The following is a 23549-nucleotide window of genomic DNA, read 5'->3' as shown; positions in this document are numbered from 1 at the left end:
GTTGGGCAGCTATAACAGCACCATTTAAACAAACACGAATCCATCACATACAACTGAAAACACAAGGAATATTGAAGTAACTTGTTTAACTTCAAATATTGTATACCTGCACACACATTTCGGAAACATTTACAATACTTGAAGTCATCAATTTTTAAAAAGCGCACATCCAGAAGCCAACAGCTACAAAAAAGTTTCCTCAATAAACCGGTAAAGGCAATTTTACAGCCATACTGGGAGTAGGTAGACAGGAGAGAAGCAAGCTTTCATGGACCACAGACCTCCCCTCAGCATCCTTTCTTGTGAGTGGGCTGAGCACGGCTGAGTTTCAGGAGGACTCGTTACTCTGTGGATTCCTGCTCACCCGCATCAGTAAGACTTTAAAACACTAGAATGGCAACCCTCGTTGAACACCAGCATGGCAGCTCTTTGCTGAAGCTCCCAAAAATGCAGCGTTTGGATTGTGTGGGACAGGATTTGCATCCCTCCTGGACTGAAGCTGTAGGTGCATTATGCTATTTTAAAGATAGATCAACAATGTATAAATATGACCCTGATATTAGACGGAACATCCATATTTCTGCAAGTAGTTGGGCATTAACCCTTATGCATTTGGAGAAAGCGTTGGTGCAAAAGTACCCTCTGAACCTTACAATGATTTCATGCATTTCTACAAACGTCATTTGCCCTTGTGAAAGTCTATAGTACAGCTATGACAAACATCTGCGGGTGAACAGTGCAACGGGCGTCTATAATGGATACCATACAGTAAATGGCAAATAAGAGCGTCACTGAGATCATTTGAGTGGCATCTAGAAGGGCAACACTGGTGCGACAATGTTAACAACCCCAGACAACATTAAAGCGTTGTCTTTCTTCTAGTAGCCGAGCCTTTAACTTGCCATTTGATGTAATCTGGTGCCCTCTTGTGGCCTTTTTAGGTGAGACCATAATACAACTGGAGGGAATAGCTTTAAAATAGCACTAGTCCTATACAAGGGGGAAGATCTGTGATCCTGTGAATTCGGAGAAAGGAAACATAAGCACCAAGTCGATTTGCCTTTACCCTATCAGAGATCAGTTATCAAAAAAGAGTGTGCTGTTAATGGGGGCAGTAAGATGCTGGGCACTGCTACTCTAAGGTGCGTGGAGTCACTTCACTGATCCTTCCCAAGGATAGTTTGAATTGTTTACATTAAAGATGGAATTACAATTAATCAAGGACTTTAATCAACGGATAACTTTTTTTAAAAACTAAAAACAACGATTAGTTCTTAGCAGAGGCAAACAGTCCTTTGGAGTAATCAGTTCACAAGAGCACACCCCATACACCGGCTCGAGGGCCTTTTACAAAATACATTGTTTTCGAGCATAAGAATGTATTTTGTAAAAGGCCCTAAAGAGACCCCTTTATGGCTCGTGGATTCTGGCAGAGCACTCCTCGCTGATTTAACACAAGACTCTCACTTTATCATAAATAATCGATCACATTTTTGGTGAATTCAATAATACAGCTAACGAAATGTATTATTGGAATCTAAACCCTACAGTATCGGAGCGCTGCAATAACAAACTTTACTCAACTTAATGTCACCGATTCCTCAGCCACAAAGGATAAAAGCAAGGCTTAGACACTGCGGATTGCAGCATTTGACCTTCAGGCTATATACGATTAATTTAGGCCATTGGCGGGTATTTGAAAAAAAAGTTTATTTACTACAAAGCTTTTGGCACCACGGATGTGTTCCAGATATGACCGTCTCTTTCCAGTATCCAGTCAGCCGTTCAAAGAGGACACTGAATACTGGCAAAACACTTATGAATTCCCCACCACAGTCCCTCGACGTTTATATGCGCTGTAAATTCGAATACATTTAATAATTTTTTTGTCAGACTGACAGTGAAACTCCAGCAGCAACACATTTAATGGAACTCCAGACAAAACGTAATCTTCGGCATGTTCCTCACTCGCCTCCCTCCAATGGTCCAAGCATCCCAGAATCTTGGATTTCTTTGATGTCACCCGGCTAAAAAAAATTATCTTTGCATGAGCTACAAACACGCTGCTGGAGGTCATTATGCGGTCTTCCCTGGAGTAGGCTGTGAGAAGGCGGGGCTTCCTAGAGACACAGCCAAGTGAATGGTTCAGGTTCCATCTGCGAGAGTCTAACCTGATCCGCTGGGCCTCCTCTTATGGGCCTGTGTCACTGCTAAAGTTTCTGGGGTGCAGCCTACTGGCCTGTAACACAATACCTGCTATATAAAAAGCAATACCACAGCATGCCAAATATTTTTACTAGAGCTTCATACTGCAGATTCGCTGTTTCTACGTGTCCCACCGGATGGCATTAGCGAGCGTTTAACAAGATAAACCTCGTACATACAGGCCTAGATAATTGGCAAGAGATTCCTTGACACGGTTTTAAACATGGCTTCCATCGGTGTCTGAGTGCCCCGCTGTCCCCAAGAACATTAAAACGTGGTAAGCCCTGACAGAGGACTTCAACGTGTAGCAATGCCCAGTCTTCTTATAGATGCGTGTGCAATGCCCAGTCTTTTTATAGATGCGTGTGCAGCTGGCACTGCTGAACCACCTGCAATGAACCAACCAGTGTCGGATTGGTAACAGGGGGATTCGGCAATGCCCGAGGAGCCCATATCAGAGTTCCAGCTGTGGGCTGCTTTTTTGGCAGCCTGGGGGGGTCGATTTGGGCGGTTTCTGTGTTCGATGCCGCCAGTGGCCCAATGGCTGCCCGAGTGGCCTTTCTGGAGGCAGATGGGCGTCCATTACCTCCCTTTTACCAAAGGGAATAGGTGTCACTCGCTTTCTCTCGCTGCGCCTGCCCATTAATGTATGCATATTGAGCGGGGGCAGGGGCCTGAGCAAAAGTGGCCTCACTTGTTTTCAGGTGTGTTTCACCAGTGTAAACGAATCCGTGCATTTACCAGCCACCACCCCCCCACCCTTTTTTATAAAAAAAATAAAATTTCGCCATAGCAGTGTTTTGCGGATAAGCAATATGCAAATGTAGGCCACTTTTTTTTTGGCTTGCCCGGCCGATTTTTAATCCCAATCCAACCTTGGAACCAACCACCCATACATGGGTACCTGCTTGTCCCTTTCCCATCCCATCGTGGAACGCTTTAGAGCCCGAAATGAGATGGTTAACCGCTCGGCGCTCTTTTTATAGTTAGAGTGACAAGTTGCCCAAGGTTCTTAGTACCTCTTCTGTGACCTTATGTTGATGAGACCTCTCAGTCTGCGCTGCTCCATGGTTGAACATAGTAGTCCTTCTTCTATTTTAGCAGAATGGCACGGTTTTTTGTTCTCAATATCTGGTCATCCTGTGAATGGGCCACGCTCATCTCTCTTCGCGAGTCTTCATTTCATGAACTATGCAGTAGAGTAGGAGGTGCACAGTCCTATTCAGGAAGTGAAGAGCCCCCGTCACCGTTTCTTTCCTTTGTCAAAGACTCACAGGCCAGAGAGCTCTCTCTGAGCCGCGCTCAGGTCAGCGCTGGGCGTCATCTATGCTGGGCCTCCGCCCAGCACCACTGCCAATGGCAGTGGGGTTTCACCCTTTTTAGGTCTCGCCTGTCGATGCGCATGCGCATCGAGCAAGGCGAGAGTATTGCGAGTTATCCACTCTTTATCCACACTGCAAGGAATCGTGGCGATTCCTTGCAGTGCCCGTGACTTTTAAGGTCAATGCGCATGCGCATTAAGCTTATGCGCATGCGCATTGACCTTAAAAGTCACGGGCGCGTGCATGTCCGTCTTTGTTTACCCGCTCCGCCCCCTCCCGCCGTGTCGCCTTGTTTTTATTACTTTCTTTCGGCCCCCCCTGCCTGACCCCGAGCCTAGTGGTCCCGCTTCACAGGGGCGGCTGGAGGGGGGCGGGCCGATCACGCGGCCAGTCTGGTGCCTGTCAACTCGCCTCTTCCTCGTGAACTCGCGGATGAGAAACTGTTACTCTTTTTATCTTGTTAGACTGCCCTCCCGCCTCGTACTTGCACGCTTTAGAAACTGCTCACCATCGAGTTATTAAAACACATGATTAATTCTGACCTCGAAGAATCGCCTAAAATGCATTTCACGTCACTTGTTAACAATAAGGCGCCGAGGTGTTGTCTTTCCTCTATGTCTGGCACTCTGTCGTTTGTAGTCCTTCTTCTAATCTAAGGTCTGACTCTTCCGTGTCGTTTAGTGTCCTTCTTCTGTGTCGTTCGTAGTCCTTCTTCTGTGTCTGGCTGCTTCCTCTGGGTAGTGTAGTCTCGGTGCAGATGCCTCTGCCCGGTGTGAGACCGCTCTGGAGGCTGAGATGAGGCTCCCTCCTCGGGCCGGGCTCCTCCGCCTGCTCCGGGCGGGCTTCGGCTCCAGGGCACTCACCTATGTGTCAGAGCCCCGAGCCCCGGATCCGGGAGTATTTCTATTACATCGATCACCAAGGCCAGGTGAGCCTCACAATTCACGATTCAGTGATAGACGAGCCCCTCCCTCCCTAGTAGCTTGACAGACCCCTCCCCGAGTTCAAGCCTTCCTCCCCTCCTGTAGTATTTGAGACACTCTCCTTCCAAGCTGGCTCTCCTGTTAGGGCCTGAGGTTCCCTGCTCTCCTGCCTGCCACCTGCTCCAGAACAGTTACATCCTCATTTTAGGTTAATTATCCCTCCACAGTCACCCACCAACACAAGGTTTAGGGGTTCCCTCTCTTAATCCCCATTGACGACAAAGATTGGAGTTCCCTCGTCGCCTTTAAGGAGACAGCTATAGTATAAGGCACCCCCAGGTAGTGAACTTTCTTGTAATAATCTTAAATTAATGGGAATTTAAACTCATGAACAAATTATGCACGTTCTGGAAACAGGAGTCTTTTTCTCAGGTTTGAAATTCATGTCAAACCTCACCAGATGTGTTATAGTCGATTCTGTGACCTACAAAGATCTCCAAATTTAATAAACCTGAAGGCTACAGTCTGTTTGTCAAAACATTTCCTTGGCACCATCACCCATCAGACATAAATGGTGCACGGACTAATTGTCAATTTTGAAGATCCAGTTCAAGGACTCGGCCCACACAGCCTGAACTTCTGGGCAAGCATGTGTTTTCTTGACACAGTGTGCAGGACAAGCTTAACTAGCATCTGCCAGGGCTCTCTATTCTGCATTGCTGTGCCAATCTGAATAGTGCAAATCTTTGAAACCATAGTCTACAGAACTGTAATTCTACATTCAGATACAATTCTGCAGTTGACTGGATTAAAAGGGCTACACACGTTGAGTGCATAGCGACCATCCATTTTCCACCTGGATTGTATTAAATCATTTATATAGCACATCCATATCATTTAAATATAACACAAAGTGCTTTATGGGTGGTTGAGTCACTAGCTACTCTCTTGGTCAGAAGGATGTTGCTGAAGAAGAGACGGAGAACTACTATTTTTGTTATTGTGTGCATGGCTCCAAAGATTGCTATTGAGGTGTCCTCGATTAATATCCCATGCACCTTTGACAACCAAACCTCTAATTTGTGAAAGATTTATACACATCCTGGAAATGTGACCTTTTTCTCACTTTTGTAATTAATGTACATTTGAGTTAGAGCTTTTAGAAATGTTTATGGCTTTTTTTTTAATTCTTTAGCATTGGCTACAGGAAACAAAAATGCTAAAGATTTACAAAAAAACCCATAAACAATTCTAAAAGCACTAACTCTAATGCTGCGAGACCTATTGCATTTCCAATGCTTGTTTCAGGGCGCCATCAGTGAATAGTCAGGACTATTTCGTGATAAAAAAATAAATATCCTCTTTATCTTTTTTCTGACTGTAGTGAACTAATTTGGATGTTTTTGAGGTGAGGAGTCCTTCATAAAAAGACAAACCCAGAAATATGAAGTAGCGACGGGGGTAACATGCTGTCGCTAAAACTACCGCGCTCGCCCCTTCCCAGCTGGAAACACTGTAGAGTACTAAGATCTCTGTTTTCTTTGGCTTCGACTGTCAGTCGCACTTACACATCCATATTACTGATGTAATTACGAGTTGTTTTGTTGTCTCTGGGTCAGGGCTCTACTTGCATATAGCCCAGTTAATCACAGGCACAATAACTATCTGAGAAGAGTAAATTTACTTACAAAAAAACTGGGGAGGCAAAAATCATAGGTCACACCAATTTTTAGAGGACATTATCGATCTCTCTATGCCACAAAGTAACTATTTATAGTGCAAACACAACATAAAAGCTATCAGTAACGGACATAATGCCTGATTTTATCAATCTTTAAACAGCAAATATAATAAATAAATGTAAACAAATGCCGTATCACCTTTGCAATAAAGGTGGCAAAGTACTGCCAACACCAATACGAGTTAAATAGGGGACTATACAGGCAGAAAGGTTTTGAAAAACAAATGCACCTTTCAAATGGGAGGCAAGGAGGTTTTCTTGAAAATTATTTTTCAAGCAACTTCTACCCTTCGTGAACATCTTAGTTCTTTCCATTACATCTAAATAAAGGCATATACACAAGTGACTGGACACAGAAAAGAACTGCAGAAAAGGGACCCAAGATTAAACACACAATATGACATCACAAGCTGCTTTGTCTTTCACAAATCCACAAAAGATCTCAAAAGGGACCCTAGCGTATCAAAAAGGCGAAGTACTGCCCGGTCTCCATCACTCCAGAACACCAAGCGCCTGGCTGTAGGAGGGGTAGATTTTATTAAATGATCATCTAGTCTTGAGCTTCCCAGGACAAATATTAGGCCAACTAGATCGAGAAGGTAGCTCTAATTCGGACTCAATGGGTGCATCTCTTAACACACTTGGCCGCTAGAATCTCCTTCTGGTAATGAAGTTCAGAGCATTCACTTCCAAGGTGGTCTGTGGCTCGCGACAGCTGCAGCAATAGCTTTCCTGTTAGAGTCTAGTCCAGAGAAGCTTGCAGACCTAGGCCTTGTGACCCCTCTTGAGCTACGAAAGCTGGGTGCCACATCTGGGGTGGATCGCGGGGCTCTATGCCACTGTCTCCCAGCAGCAGTCGCAGAAGAGCAGGACTGTACCCCGCCGTCACTCCAGCTTGCAGAGTCATCTTCGCTCTCCGGGCGCTTCCAAAAGTCTGTTTTTCCTTTGTACTCAGTCACAAAATCCTCAGGTGGGGTCTGTGATGTTTCTGGGTGGATGGCCTTCAGGGGGCTTGGTTTGGCACGAGTTGTGCGGCTTGACTGGACGCGGGGTGCTGAAGGAGGAGTCCACAAAAGAGGGCGGAGCTTGAGTGTGTCCTCTTTTTTTGCCCATGGAGCTTCCCAACCAGGATCCTCCAACTTGGGGCCAAATAGGGTCTCATCGCAGAACGAGGGAGAACGACTCTTCACCCTGTAAAACAATAAGAAAAACACCTTTACTAAAAACACACAAAAAAATTAGGAGTACAGTGAGACGTAGAAATGGATCTTCAGAGCAAATTAAGGTGATGCGTTTGTGTATATGAAGCCTCTAGTGACCCTTGGCAGACTCCTACAAGTGTTACGTAATCTGGTTGGTGTGGTTAATAAAGTTTGTGATGCAGCTTGTTAGTTAACGGTTGCATGCTGAAGAATAAGGACATGTAAACTAAAGCTCCATGTGTGGCAGTGTTCTGTTACATGCTCCCGGGCTGGGGAAGGCACTATAGTAGACACTCAAGAAGTTGTACGATTACACTTGAACAATGGAGATTGCATAGAGCGGCTTGTAAGGCACAGAGGTCTCAAGGATGGGTAGAAGCGTGAAATAAAAATGGTCTTCCACTGAAAGATGCTGGAATCCAGGATTAAAAGAAGGGAGTCCTGCAGAAGATGGTGTGCATGCAAAAACAGATCTCAAATGCCAGGCTCTGTCTTTCGAGGGAGCTTTGTGTTTACTTTTCTGTCCCTAACTTCAATGTGAGAGGACTCATCTGACAATCTTGGGTTGTGAAAGGGAAGGCTTTTTTCTAGCACACAACAACATTTAAATGTTTGTAAATGAACTGTTCACATACTTAAAAACATATCAGAATTAAGAAACCACAAATGAAGCACATTTTTAATAAATCTGAAGTGGGATGGAAACAAATACTTTAATACGATCGTAACAAAACAAACTAGGTGATTCCATTGCCACACTACCATTTGTGTGCTGTACAGTTTTATTGGAAATCCTGTATGTCTGTACAAATGTAATTGCCATTTACAAACAACACATTTTCAATTGAAATGGCTGTGCACTGCCACACCATGCACACTCCACTCTACGCCACTGTACTCCTCTCCACTCTATGCCATTCTAGGGAAGTCTATGCAACTCCATTCCACTGTACACCACTCCACTCTAAGCTACTCCATGACAAACTCCACTCCATGCCACTTTACTCCACCCAAGGATAGTCCACCCTACACCCCTCCCCTCTAGGCCATGTAACTCTAGGCCGTTCCACGACTCTACAACACTCGGTGCTACTCAATTCCACAGCACTTTACCCCACTATATGCTATGCCACTCTACAATAATCCATTCCTATCTAACACCCCTCCACTATGACACTTTACTCCACTTTAAGTCCCTCCACTCTACGCCCCTCCACAACCCGCTACACCATAATATGCCCCTTCAAGGCACTTTACCCCACTCTGCGCCTCCCCATTATTTTCTACTCTATTCTACAACACACTACTCTACTCTACGCCCCTCTACCCCACTCAGCAGCAGCTACGCTGATGTACAACATGGCTAAAACACATTGGGCAAGTAAATATCTCTTGCATAGGCAAGACCTATAGGCTTGGCCAATGCCTTTTGGTTATTTCAATGGCGAGGAGAAAGCCAAACAAGAGGGGTAGAGAATGCAAATGGAGAAGAGAAAATGTATTATGGAAGTGTAAGGTTAAGATAAAAGAAGATGTTAACTGAGCAAGGAAGGTCAAATCTGTATGGGAAGAAGTTAAATTTCACAGAGAGGGTAAAGACTTTGTGGAAAAGGAAAGTCTTTACAAAAGTGGATCGAGCTATATGAAAAGAAGATGTTTCACTCCTTCTCAACTAGTTCTTCTCTTCTCTGTGAAGGTTTGGGAAGGAGTGCATTATAACAGACAAGAAGGAGATATGTGTTTTAAGAGTGAGTCCTTGCAGAAAAAGGAAAGGAATCATGTGAAAAGAAGCAAAGTCTTCCAGATAGTATGAGATCAGTGAGGGAAGGAATAAGGCGTCATAGAACCATAACAACGGTATGGGAAGGACCATGTTATTATAGAGGGGAGAAGCGTGTGTTCATCAAGGAGCCAGACCTACAGCGGGTTAAAAAGGTATTTGGGAAAAGGCAAGACCTTACAGAGTGCAAACCCTATTAGGACAGAGCTTCTCTGGCAGAGGGAAGAAGGGAGCTGAGTGGAGAAAAGTATCACCAACAGAATAAGCAGAGTGGTGGGAGGGATGCAGCACAAACAGAATAATAGCTACACTGGGCGAGCAAGACTTCACAAAAAGGATATGATCTCAGGAGAAAGAGGAGGGCCTCTCAGAGAGGATAGGATGTGTATGGCAAGGCGCAAAGAGTCCCAGTGGGAATAAGGTGTACGGAGAAAAAGTAAGAAATTGCAGGAGTAAACACTACACGTAAAGGAGCAGGGATTCAGAATTTCGTAGCAAGGAGATAAGTTCACAGAAAAGGTAAGAGGTTTTCAGGTCGGACCAGTCAGTCAGTGGGAAATGACAAAGGGCTAAAAGGGCAGCACCTCTGGAGAGACTAGAATACACATGCAGTGGAAGATAAAGATATAAACTGAGGTGAAAAGAAGAGGGACATTCATTACCTGTATTTCTTCCTTGGGGTGCTGGCTGGACTGCTGCTTTTTGGGGTTCCTGTTTCTTTGCCTGTTCCAACCGATGTTGGGCTCCACAGAAGGGGTCTTTGAGCATTGGTTTTGCCAACCCAGGGAGGTTCAAAATCAGCTACCTCCACCCGAGTGGCCTTAGATGGGCTGCCAAAGAGCGTCTCATCCACATATGATGCACTGGCCTTAATTCTGTAGCTGCTTCGGGGTTTGCCCTGCAATCGGAGAGCTTGCATTCCAGTGACTGCTAGGTCGAGTGCCATCTTCATTGGTGAGCAGTGTGGACAGAGGATGGAAAGTTCAACCCGTTTTCTCCTGTTAACCGAGCCTGCCAATAATAGAGAGGTTATATGGTTATGTTCTAAAAGACTTAAGTAAACGCTGATACTTTGGCCTAAGGGTCAAAACTACACATAGGCTGGGTATTCTTAAGTGACGGGGTCTATAGCAATATCACACAAGTTATCATGGGGAGCGATTATGCGATTTAAGCTCTATGTAGTTACGCCACATAGTTTCCAAGTAGGTAAAATGTAATGTAGCGCTGTACACATATATCAACTCGTGGATAAGATCATTTGTGCAGTAAGCACTTTCTGTTCCAGAATCGTCTTACTCATATCCCCAAGACATAGCCAAAGCCACTGCATGGTCATTTCCCTCATTTTCATCACTGTATAACTCAAATTGCAATTGCAATCCCATAACGAGCATAAAGACCTTGACAGCCCTTGCCTTGTTAATATATTTAATTTCAAACAGAAAAAGGCAATCTGAGGATCAGTAAATCCACCAGGATTCATTCCATGCTACAACCTCTTCCTCAGGAATAGCCCATCATGAAACAAATATAATCTAAACTCTACTACGGTCAACAACCCCTTATTTCATGAACAGGAACAATACTAGCGTCTCTCTGAAGGATTAATTTGAATTTAGGATCAATAATTTACCTCTAGCCCTATAAAATGTTCCCTCACAAAGACCAACGCGTCATCATCAGAAGCACTGAAACTGAATCCTTTCACCTCGACCACAGCCACCACTGCCTGGATTCAAGTATTAAAAACATGAAACCTGCTCTCACCTCCCATCCCACACAAAGCTTTAATTAATACTTCAAGTCTGAGAAAACAGTAACAGCCTCATCATTGAGCTACTACCGAACTCATTATCCCTACTAGTCATTAACCATGACAAACAAACCCAGACTAATGTCCGTTGATGCACTCCACCACCATTTAATACTATGTAGGCGGGACATCGGTCAAACGCAGGGGGCCTATTCAAACTGCATGCACTAGCCTTCAGAACCATCCATGACACTGCTTAATGGTACTTCACAGAAGCCTTATTCATTAAATTCTTGCGTGAAAACTCTGCCAATCAGCACTCCTTAAACCTCATTTCCCCATCATCCATTTGTACTAGAAGTGACATCACTGGATTTCCCATAATTCATATTAACAGGAAGAGACAGCTCAAGATTTCCAATCATGTATCTGCACAGGCAGTATAGAATAAACAAGCAAGTGGGGTTGTGTGGCACTCTATTTAATTTTAAGTAGTTCAATTTTAGAACAGCTTGGGTGCTGATCGGTTTGCTCCCTCTGACCAGTGGGGAGTTGTCGAATAGATCAAATTGGCTATTCTGTCAAGCTTGACAGCATCCAATCGCACTCCTTAGGGAGATGTGTTGATCTCTCCAATGTTTAGGTCAAAGTAAATGGAAACGTACTCCAAAGTATACCAAAGGAAAGTGACTTTTCACTCAGGTTTATTCTTATGTCAAGAGTTATTCTCAATGTATGCTGTTACATCACAGCTGTATAATGGTTCCAAAAAGTTCCAAGATGTGTAAACAATCCATTCAATTGATATTACAATCCTCCAAATACCCAATGCATTTCGTGCAGGCCGCACTTCATCAGGAGAAATACATTACAACCGATGTGTAATCGGGTATGGAAACGTCCTGTCTTCTAGCCCGGTCGGGATCGAGCTTGAGGCGATCCCGACCGGGCTAGAAGACAGGACGTTTCCATACCCGATTACACATCGATTGTAATGTATTTCCCCTGATGAAGTGCGGACTGCACGAAATGCATTGGGTATTTGGAGGATTGTAATATCAATTGAATGGATTGTTTACACATCTTGGAACTTTTTGGAACCATTATACAGCTGTGATGTAACAGCATACATTGAGAATAACTCTTGACATAAGAAAAAACCTGAGTGAAAAGTCACTTTCCTTTGGTATACTTTGGAGTACGTTTCCATTTACTTTGACCTAAACATTGGAGAGATCAACACATCTCCCTAAGGAGTGCGATTGGCTATTCTGTCAAGCTTGACAGCATCCAATTTGATCTGCACATGCAGTGACATCACTGGTTTCCCTACAAGACGGTCTTGACTTAATGGAGGGTACAAAGCAAACGTGTAGCAGATGTGCCAAATGAACGCCAAAGGAAAGCTCATTTGCATCTATCCACACTCTACCTGTGCCAACGCCAGGACCCCTGTCCTACTGCCACCCACCCCATTACTACTCCACCACAACGCTCTGCGCCATGACCCCCGGTCGCTACTCCCAGCACTGCTGCCATGCCGCGCTGCCCAACACTGAAAGTGAGCTCTCCTGTACCACCTGTCATTTCACTGGCACTCTCCCTCCACCTCATTGCCCCCACGCACATCACACACCCTACTAGACAACAACCCTCTCTATCCAGCACATTGCTCAACTCTTTCTCCCTCACTAAAAACACCATGGAAATTTGGATCTGCTACACCACCATTCACCCAAGCTGCTTTTCCTGACTGAAACCTGGTTGGCTCCTTCCTTGGCCTCATGTTATCGCCAAGGCAATCCACTTACCCAGGATACAAGATCGCAAAGCAGGACACGACAAACTGACTAGGAGGCAAATCGCTATCATCTTCAAAGAATCCACCCAATGCTTCATCACCTCAGCTACCACCACCAGCAACATGGAACACTTGTCCTTCAAACGCCTCATCACCTGGTCTACTGCCCTCCTGGATCACGTGTCAACTTTGGTAGCAGCTTCCCAGACTCCGTCACCCTCTGATTCTCAACTCCAGTGCCGCCTTCTTCACCTGTAACCTCAACTACATCCTCTAGGGTCTCACCGACACCAACACAACCAACCTTCTTAACGATCTGTCCAACCTCAGACTCACCCAACCAGTGGAGGGTCTCCCACACACATCGCCGGACATCTACTGGACCCCACCTTCACCAACACAGTAGACAAGTCTGCACCAATAACCTGGCCCAACCACACCCTCTTCAACCTTCAGCATACCCATCCCACACCACTGCAGAAACACAATCACCAAATCTTCACAATGGACTGGAAAATGATCTCGGAAGCATCCTGGTCTTCTGTACTCCTACACCACCGGTCTCAGCAAAACAACAACGTCCCCAAATCCATTTCCAACTTCAACGCCTGGATCACCAGCTGCGTAGATACTGTGGCTCCTCTCAAAGCCAACAAGGTCATGAGGACCAGACCGCAAGCAATCAAATACACAAAAGAACTCAGGCTCACCAAAGTCACTGTAGGCAACTTGAACACAGATGGAGACAAAGTAAGAACAATACCGGCAAGAGCATCTACAAATCTGCCCTCAGATGTGACCATGAGCAAATCAGAGACATCAGATGCTCCACACTCATTGACCACACTGAGGACCTCTGCACCCAGCTGTCCCTATACTTGAGCAACAAGATCTCCAGCATCTATGAAAATGTTAAGCCCCCACCAAACATTCCGTCCCTTGTAGCCCTCCTGCCCATTTCTGGCAAAATTCAGAAGACCACCCAAACAATCTGGTCCACCATCACCACTCAGAAAACGCAATGACCATGCCGTCCATAAACTCCAGAGCTCCCCTGGACCCAAGCTCTCACCACTTCTTCATCAACGAATTGGGCCCATCAGCGAAGCCCTCACCCTGATCCTGAACATCTCAATTATCACTGACACCTACCTGGATGCCTGGAAACATGCCACAGTACTGCTCCTCCTTAGGAAATCCTCAACTAACTCAAAGACGCTAGCAAACTACTGGCCTATCTCCCTGCTACCCCACCTGGCAAAGGCACTGGATAAGATGATAAGCAATCACCTATCCACCTCCTTGACGCCACTTAATCTGAATTCTGATGCAACCACAGTAGAGACCACACTCTTCGCCACCACGGATGACATCCGGATGATCATGAACCAAGGTAAATACCATGGCTCCCCAAAAAGCACAGTCCACAGGGAGTGTACATCTCTCTAGTAGTAAGAGCGATGGTGGAGTGGAAAAAGGTACAAATCAAGAACAGGCTCTCCTCACCTGTCTCCGCTTACATCTCTCATCGGCAATAAATAAATAAACCCTGACTTACCACCAGCCCGAACATGGAAGGATTATCCGGCATGGCAAGGTGCCAACTGCAAGAGAATAGGAGACCTGTGTGACCATAATGGCCTTCTGACTTTTGCCCAATTGCAAGACTTCTACAGCCTTTTAACCCAGGAGCAATGGAGAAATACAGCTGTCCAAGACTAGGTCACCCGCCCCACATCCATCCGCATGCCAGCCAAATATTGACATCCTTCGAGAAATGGATAACCACACATGAATGACAAGCGACTGCTATCATACGTATACACCTTTCTGAATAAGTCTGACATGCCGAACAAATCCCGAGCACAAAACACGTGGGAAGAGGAGCTGGAACACACACTCACATTCAAAAAATGGGCAGACATTCTCCATAGAACGTGCTCCTCCACATGCTGCACAGCAGGAATGGAAAGCTTACTCATGATAACTCATTACTGGCATTACACATCCACTAGAAAAGCAGCAAGGAAACCAGGAGCCACCAAACGCTGGCGATCCTGCAGGGGACTGGCACCTTCACCCACCTTCTCTGGCGCAGTCCCAAGCTGCATCGATACTGGGGAGAAATACCACATGATTTTGATGAAATCTGCAACAAAGAACTTTCACGCTACCCAGCTTCCTTTTATTGGGTTTACCAAATGTACTGTCATATCCTCTACGGTCCTGTAAAGGAAAAGAGATGACACTAGCCCTTTGAGCAGCAAAGCAGGCTATCCTAGGGAATAGGGCCACAGATTAAATGCCTACCCACTGCGACTAGCTACATAAACTGTGGGATCTGGTGGGGTTGTAAAAACGAACAGTATCCATAGAGAACACCTTTCGCAATTTGATGAAATTAGGGCACCCTGTATACATTTCCTGGAGCAGGAATTTAGAGAACTCTCCTGCTACAGATATTTCCGTGCCCTTCCTTCGACTCACAGAATCTTCACCTGGGGCCGCACTCTATTGTTTATAGGGGGTGGTTAACTCCAGCCTTCATCTGTGGACTTGTACTTCTCAGAAACGTTTAGGCTTTGAGTCCCCATTTGAGTCCCCTCCCCCCTTTTCCCACCTCCTACCCCCCTCCAGCCCAGAGTGCCTTCTCCCTCCCCAAAGCTTAACTCCCCCTCCACCACTACACCCCCATCCTTCCACCTAGTTCCTCCCCCACACCAGCCTGTTGGATGAAGGCAAGGGTACCTATTCACTCCAGTAAAACTCCAATAAAAAGATTTGAACCATAAAAATCAACCTTTGCATTACATTTGTGAAAATGTCAATACTTCACTAACATTGGATCTGCATGAGTTGGTTAAAAAACCATCACAAACCAATACCTAAAAAAATACATACTTGTTGTAGGTATTGGTCTAAAGTGGAGTAGCAGTCCTTTATCAGTGTGCAATACTCCATACCCTACGAAGATGACATGTAGATCTCCTTCCTTTGCTTTAATCTCAGAATAAACTTTCTGAATCTTTATTGAGGGAAACGTCACAACCCTAAACATAAAGAGGAGCCTTGTCAGCTTACCAATCAGGTGTTTCTCCAAATATTGGATAGATACACATCTTAACAATCAGCCTAAAGTCAAGGACACTGAAGATTTGTCCATCAATTATTGTCGGACAACATCCAAGGAAACAACAATTGCCAAACAGCTGATAAGTTTAAGATGGGGGAAAGGATCCCAGTGTCTAATCAATCCAGTTTTGTTGCAAGGTAATGATAACATATCCAATTGTTTAAGCACATTAATAGTCCAATACCACTCACTAATTTGGATGTTCTGCCAACGATGACATGCAATTTTACAATTGTACTTGCTATCAATATGATTAAAATAATGCATAGTGTTGATCCTTACAATAATGACCCAAGGTGTAAAATTGTATTTACTATGGATTGCCCAAACTGTGGAAGTTAAAGGCCAGCTGTTATAAAAAATGACATTTTACTTAGTACCAGGGCTCCCTGATCTTAAATCAAACAGCTGTGTACCATATAAATCAAAACACAAAATATATCTAATCAAAGCCCTTTTATAATGAAACACCATCTTATTTCGGATTAACCTTCAGGAGTCCAGAGGTGGACTATTGCGAGTTCCTCTAATCACATGGGCAATGATAACTATGTTGTCTCCCTTACCTGATCTCCTATGCTTGAAAAGGTACCCTTCCCAGGGATAAAGTCGAGGAGTGTTGCAGCCTCATACATCAAGAGTATGGTGTACTTAATCCAAAACCAAGGTAGTGACAGGAGTAGTGTACTGCATATGGGCAATCCCATTGGCTAAACAGGACGGAAGCAAATCTTACACACTTGGAAATCAGATTAGGTTTCACACCAGAATAAAGGACAGCTGATGAGGAGAACTGAAATCTGATTGTGATATGCAGTTTTTCTCAGATTTCGGACTTGCACAGCACAGCTGATGGCAGCCACAGAGACTGAAGCAAGGTCTCCTACCACAACGTGAACCATTATGCAAGCAGCCCCTTCCCCCGAGGGTAAACGGCCTCACTTTGCAGAGAGGAACTCCGAGTGAAACTTAGAGGTTAGATTTTAGTCCTCATCAGCTGCAGTAGCGACCGCGGTGTTGTGAACGAGTGGCCGGGCGGGGCATAGGGGTCACGGGACGGAAAAATAAAACCAGTCACGTCGCTTCTCTTCTCCTGCACAGGCTCGCAGACTGCCCTGTGGCCAATCCTGAAGCTGCTCTCATGGATGAGAGTGTTGTAAATGACGACAGGATACTTCTAGTTGATTACATGTAGATTTATTGTAGGACACAGCTGAGTACACACCTTGCCAGCTGACCAGACCATCAACTGACACAAGTAGAACACTCTGGTACAAGTTAGAACACTCACAGGTATTCTGGGAGGCTGAGGAGGTAAGAACACTAAGGAAGGGTTAATGACTACTGTCAGCCATATTACATGAAGAATCAAATATACAATATATCTTCCTCCTTTACAGAAAGGAAAAGAAACAAAACAAAAAAATAGAGCTTAAAGTATGGGAGACAGCAACAATAATCTTAAAGACAGATAGGAGGTCTAAGACGACTTGAACTATATTAGTTCATGAAGGCAAAAGAGCATTTTGGGGCCAAGAGTGTAAAAGTGAAGTGTATGGTAAGACACAACACTCAAAACAACTAATAGGCATCGCCATTACCTACTCCCCTTAGACTGACAACAACAGGAAAAGACAGTCCACTCTTTCCAATCGGTCCTTGACCAGCAATAACAGGAAGAGACAGTCCACTCTCTCAAATCTGTTTCCGTCCATCAACACTTTATGCTCAGAGTTGAAGATAGACAGTTCAACGTACGCCTTTGTGCTTTACAAATACCACAGTCTTAGATAAACTTTGAGAATTCCATACTTAGGTACTCTTCAAGATTACTAAGTGCAGTATCGCATGTGATGTAAAGAGAGTCAAATTTTGGTTTGAAGTTTTCACTTCAAAAGATGGACACATAGCCCTAGATATGACTAGCTCTGTCACTGTCTGGACTGGAACCTTTGTCCCAGATTTAGAATTCCGTCCAGGCTCTGTCCTGGGACCGTTGTCCCCGTTGTGGACTTTCTGTCCAGTCTCTGTCCTGGGACCTTTGTCCCCGTTGTGGACTTTCTGTCCAGTCTCTGTCCTGGGACCTTTGTCCCCATTGTGGACTTTCTGTCCAGTCTCTGTCCTGGGACCTTTGTCCCCATTGTGGACTTTCTGTCCAGTCTCTGTCCTGGGACCTTTGTCCCCGTTGTGGACTTTGTGTCCCCTCCTTTTTTCGGGACGACCTTGTCTCCTCTTGCATGACCATTGTCCATACTTTGTTTTTTGGAACAACCTTTGGCCCCTCTTGGTTCTGGGCCCTATGTTCACTCCTGTTTCTTCGGACCACTTATGGACTAGCTTCGCCCTGCTCTTGTGCTTTCTGAAAATGACAAGTGCTAGTTGTGGAACACTGTTCCGAGTCAACAGACACGCTTATGGTTCAGAAACATTTATTTTCTGCAGGTTCTGTACACTGTTAGTTATTGGACATTTGTCCATAGGTTCTCTGTGTCAGCTACTTGTTCCCTGGTAGGCTCCAGGGCATCCCCTCAGGGTCTACCTCCTCCTGGGCTGTGGGAACCCCAGGGGCCGGTTTCCCGCACCCCCTGCCACTTCTCTCTAAGACAGGTTCCTGGGCCTCCCTCTCAGGCTCCAGGTCCTCTTGAGCACCCCTACTGGCTGCCATTGACCGGGTGGTCACGCACGCTCAGTCAGGCAGTCCCACCATCCTCAGGTGAGTACTCTTCTCCTCCTTCTTCCAAGGTGAGCTCTCCAAATCGTTCCCTAATGAGGACAGGATACTTCTAGTTGATTACATGTAGATTTATTGTAGGACACAGCTGAGTTCACACCTTGCCAGCTGACCAGACCATCAACTGACACAAGTAGAACACTCTGGTACAAATTAGAACACTCACAGGTATTCTGGGAGGCTGATGAGGTAAGAACACTAAGGAAGGGCTAATGATTACTGTCAGCCATATTACATGAAGAATCAATATACAACAGAGAGCAGCTTCAGGATTGACCCGAGTGCCGTGGATTTGGGCTTCCAGACACACAGGGAGCCTGTGCCTGCTCTCTCCAACCCTTTTTTAAGTAAACAAGGGGGACCCACTTAATGGCTTTGGACCATGGGTAATAGCTATTCAAAAGAACAAAGGTCCTAAGCTGAAAACAATTTCTGGAAAAGTAAATAACAAATGGACCACAATCGGAAACCATGTATAGTTCTTCTAATACCCAGCCGGGCATAGAATTTATTTTGGGAATGTTTGACACGAAGTCAATTTGAATCTTTCAATCACATAGCAAACAAAATATTGTTTGAAGTAAGGCACAGGCCTGTACCGAACTCATCAGAATAAAGAAAAAGTTTGTGAAAAAGGGTGCAGAAGAAAGAGTATTTTACATCAGGCAAAGAAAGAGTTGAGCAAAAAAGTGGTACTGCTTTAGAATTAAAATTGGCAGTATTCCCTACAGTAGAACATACAACATTAATTCACAATAAATAACAATGTATGTCTACATAACAGTGTCGACGGCGTTTCGATCCTATGCTCTATGATAGGAGGATCATCATCAGGACTTAATATATGCCTGGAATTTAAACAATCAAGCCTGTAAAGGAAAACAGGGGAAAACAGAGAGACAAATAAATATTAGAGGACGCTACTCTGTTTTTACAAAGATATGGACAGGAAGTCAACTGACTATTTCAGGGAAGCAGCAGTTTTATCACACAAACTGAAAATGCGTGGCTACCCTAGAAGAATTGTCAAAGCTGCCTTAAAAAGGGCTTGGTATTGTCCAAGAGATGTCCTATTGACACCAAAGCCAAAAGAAAATAAAGACAGAATTGCATGCGTGACCACTTTTTGCCCTGTATCTAATAAAATCAGAAAATCAATCTTGAAGCACTGGCCCACCATAAATGCTGGAGTCATAACCCTGGAGAGACCCCTTTTCGCATTTAAGAAAAACAAGAATCTCAAAGACCATCTGGTGAGGGCAGCCCTACCAACTCCTACCCCTTGTACTACCATTGACTCTAATTGGGGGATGCCACCACTGAAGGGCCACGTGAAATGTGGGCACTGTATTGTCTGCGACTTCACAATTGAAACTAAAAGTATCAGCCATAATGGGGTAAACTTTGAGATGAGATCATTCACAAACTGTAATACTTGCAATGTTGTGTACACTATTTTCTGCCCGTGCAACAAAATGTATGTAGGCCAGACAAGTCAAAAGGCCAAGACCAGAATCAGCCAGCATCGAAGCAGGATAAGATGCAATACGCCGAATGCCCCCTTGGTTGAACATTTCACCGAGTTGAACCACACAGCAGATGACATCAGGTGGACCATCTTGAAGTCCATCAAACTTCCGCAAAGAGGAGGGAATTTGTCCCAGATAATGAACAGAGAGGAACTTAAATCCATCATTCAGTTTAATACCATCAGGACTGGTTTGAATAGGAATGAGGATTGGACCAATTGTTATTTATTGTGAATTAATGTTGTATGTTCTACTGTAGGGAATACTGCCAATTTTAATTCTAAAGCAGTACCACTTTTTTGCTCAACTCTTTCTTTGCCTGATGTAAAATACTCTTTCTTCTGCACCCTTTTTCACAAACTTTTTCTTTATTCTGATGAGTTCGGTACAGGCCTGTGCCTTACTTCAAACAATATTTTGTTTGCTATGTGATTGAAAGATTCAAATTGACTTCGTGTCAAACATTCCCAAAATAAATTCTATGCCCGGCTGGGTATTAGAAGAACTATACATGGTTTCCGATTGTGGTCCATTTGTTATTTACTTTTCCAGAAATTGTTTTCAGCTTAGGACCTTTGTTCTTTTGAAATGCTCTCTCCAACCCTGCACTTCAGCTCAGGCTGGAGAGAGCTTCAAAGCGCATGACAGTTTGGCGGGCCTGAAACGGCTGGCCAGACTATCATGCGCACTGACAACAGTGCCCACCTTTCCTGTTGTCATTCCCCATGGCCCCGCCCCTAAAGACTCAGCAGGAAAGGAAAAATAAAACGTGCTTATTATGGTTTTATTTTTACTTTCCTGCTGTTTTTGAGGTAGCTGGCGGGGGGAGCGACACTCCTCTGCCATAGCGGAGGAGCCGCTACTGATCAGATGTGAGATTAATTATGGTGTAAGTGATAACTGAACTCTACTTGGAAGTGCTACAAATAATTGTTATTCACTATTAGTGCAATAAAGAATGTGGGACCAGGAGCTGGAATGGGTTCTTCATTGGTAACTGTGGTAAGCAAAAAAATGTTTCTAAATGTATGTGTGAGCATGTGCATATAAGTGAAAGTAGGGGAGAGTCAGTGACAGACAGTGAATGAAAATGAGTGAGATGAAGCATCTAAGTGAGAATAAGAGTGACTGCAAGTTAGTGGAAGAGTATGAATAAGGATAAGAGTGAGGGTGTGTTAGAGCGAATGAGGGTGCGTGAGAATGAGTGACAGTGAGTGTAACTGAATGAGAATAATTGAATCAGCATAAGAGTGTGTGGGAGTGAGAACCTATGAGTAAGTGAGAGTAAGAGTGGATGTGAGTGTGTATGAATGAGTGAACGAGTGAGTAAGAATGAGTGAGAAAAAGTGACAATGAGGAAGAGAGGGTAAGAGTGAGCATGAGCTGATGTAGGGGAATGTCAGTGAGAATGCAGTGTTATGTGTAGTAATTTCCAACCACACAAAAGTTAGGTTCCAGGTAGATTTATTGTACAGAAGAACAGCTTAACAACCACAAGTAGGAAAATGACATTCTCCCAAGTAAGACCTCTGAGCAACTGGCTCAGTAATCAAGGATAAACATTCCAGGTGACATGAGCTAATTCTAAGTGACATAAACTAATTCCAAATGACATCAAGTAATGGAATATCACATTATGCTTACGAGGTTTGCCGCTGACCCGGTCACATTTAAGGTCATTTTTGGCTTATAACTGGCTACCATAGACCAATACTGGTGCTGGATTAAAAGGGCAATTCTTAGCATGACAGTCACCTGTGACTAAGTACTGGCATACTTGGTATTGGTATGCTAGAGGTTATTCTTGGCATATCGGGCACCCATGGAAAAATGCTGCTGCTGGCAAATTTGAGGAAATTCTAGGCATGGGGGCAGCCTTGGAAAAATGTTGGCACTAGCACATTACAGATCATTCTTTTCATAAGTGAGGACAATCGAAGCGCATGAAAGGGGACAACTGTAACAAAATGCTGGCAACATAAGGGTCACCTATGGAAGTCATTAATGGCAAAAATCGCGAACTAGCATATTATATGTAGTTTTTGGTGTAAGCGGGCAACCAGAGAAAATGGGGGGCACACAACAAAATGATGGCCCTGGCACAATGGAGGTAATTTTTGACATATGGGGCACCCATGTTACATTTTGGAAAAATTGGGGCCAACTTCTGGAGAGCATCAAGTTTCATTGGCTTGGCACACAATCAAAGCACAAATTTACTTGAAAACTGTGCTTTAAAACGCACTATGTTACCCAACTAGAAGAGGTCCGACTAACTTTTTACAATTCATGGTATTTTGCTGCACCACTTTCAAAAATCATTTGAGCACCCTAATATAAGTGGTAACTAAATTAGACGGTTATCTTTGTTGTGTTACACTAATAATGTTATTATAACGGAACTTGAGCAATTATTATGATGTCATCATCATGGTATCAGGGTTAAGGTCATGTGACAACTTCCTTTGAATACTCGTGGTCAAAGGTCACATGATGCCACTGCCCGTGTCATTGTCATTGAGGTTAAACAGTGCGTGAGAACACTCTCGCTAACACTGACATTTTAGTGAATCGACGTCAATGTCCTTGCGTGGGCCGCCAATGACCAGGACTGATAGGCTTTTGACGCATACACACATTTAATACAACTGCAGGCAACGTGCCTATTCAAGTGAGGGTTATTGTATTCATTCTACATTTTAAGCAATTATTATATTTTTGCTGATGTCACATGTAACGTCATTCGTGTCAAAGATCTGCATGACACCATTTCTTAGATCGCGAACAGATACGTTTATTAAAACTCCTAAAGACTTCTAATAGGCGAGGTCTACAGATCCCAGCAATATTAACGTTAATTATCTTGTATAAATCCCCTACAGCCAAAGGAATTTAGAAGCCGTCAACACACCCAGTTCCAGGAATCCTACGCCCAAGTCATGAATGCCCACCGCTGTCAGCCTCTCCCAAGTATAACCACTCCTCCTCCTTGACGCTGCCAGGCGCTCCCTTCGCATGCAAAGTAACCCACGCCATTCACAACTGCGAAAATCCAACCATCTTTAACGACAGCAAACAGCCGACCGACAGAAATCCAGTCACATCGGCGCCCAGAGTGGAAAAAAACACCTGCTGATGGTCCGCCCGATAATAGAGAACGGGAGTCCAGTTCCTTCAACACACTCACCACCACGACGCCTCCATGCTCAGGTCGAGCCTCCTGCAGCTCCCGGTCCCCCTAGCAGCGACAGCTACACGCACCAAAACATCAAACAGCAATAGTGGGCGGGGCGCGGGCCGAACCATCTGCTACCGGGGGAGGCGTAAGCAGCCGTACTCAAATGGTATGCCCCGTTCATCACTAGACCGGGGAGATACGTTCTGTGTAGTGGCAGTTCTTTATTTATTTACTTATTTAATACGATT

At 44.5% G+C, this 23549-nt stretch overlaps 1 protein-coding gene across 3 annotated transcripts; it reads right to left on the bottom strand.

Annotated features, from left to right (window-relative positions):
* Positions 1-1691: 1691 nt before the first annotated feature.
* RITA1 (RBPJ interacting and tubulin associated 1) lies at positions 1692-23501 on the bottom strand. Of its 3 annotated transcripts, XR_015300900.1 has the most exons (4): positions 23311-23501; positions 9836-10184; positions 5750-7382; positions 1692-3580 (listed from the first exon to the last, which is right to left on the bottom strand). XR_015300900.1 is itself a non-coding variant. In XM_086943246.1 (3 exons), exons 2-3 carry the CDS (start codon positions 10123-10125, stop codon positions 6875-6877), a joined length of 798 nt encoding a protein of 265 aa, XP_086799372.1. In that variant the 5' UTR covers positions 10126-10184; positions 23253-23333; the 3' UTR covers positions 6120-6874. The 3 variants fall into 3 exon arrangements, 2 of the variants coding, with proteins under 2 accessions (XP_086799372.1, XP_086799373.1); XM_086943246.1 differs by lacking the exon at positions 1692-3580 and having other exon boundaries at positions 6120-7382; positions 23253-23333; XM_086943247.1 differs by lacking the exons at positions 1692-3580; positions 23311-23501 and adding an exon at positions 14289-14334 and having other exon boundaries at positions 6120-7382.
* Positions 23502-23549: the final 48 nt, after the last annotated feature.

This window comes from Lissotriton vulgaris, chromosome 11 (genome assembly GCF_964263255.1).
Source record: "Lissotriton vulgaris chromosome 11, aLisVul1.2, whole genome shotgun sequence".
Taxonomy (NCBI): domain Eukaryota; kingdom Metazoa; phylum Chordata; class Amphibia; order Caudata; family Salamandridae; genus Lissotriton; species Lissotriton vulgaris.
The sequence above is the reverse complement of the archived record's forward strand: the minus strand, read 5'-3'. Positions and strand labels throughout refer to the sequence as shown.

Coding starts and splice junctions, on each gene's coding strand:
- RITA1 (XM_086943246.1), bottom strand. CDS start 10,125: ATGAAGATGGCACTCGACCTAGCAGTCACTGGAATGCAAGCTCTCCGA. Junction 7,383..9,835: donor ACCCCAAGGAAGAAATACAG/GTAATGAATGTC, acceptor ATTGTTTTACAG/GGTGAAGAGTCGTTCTCCCT.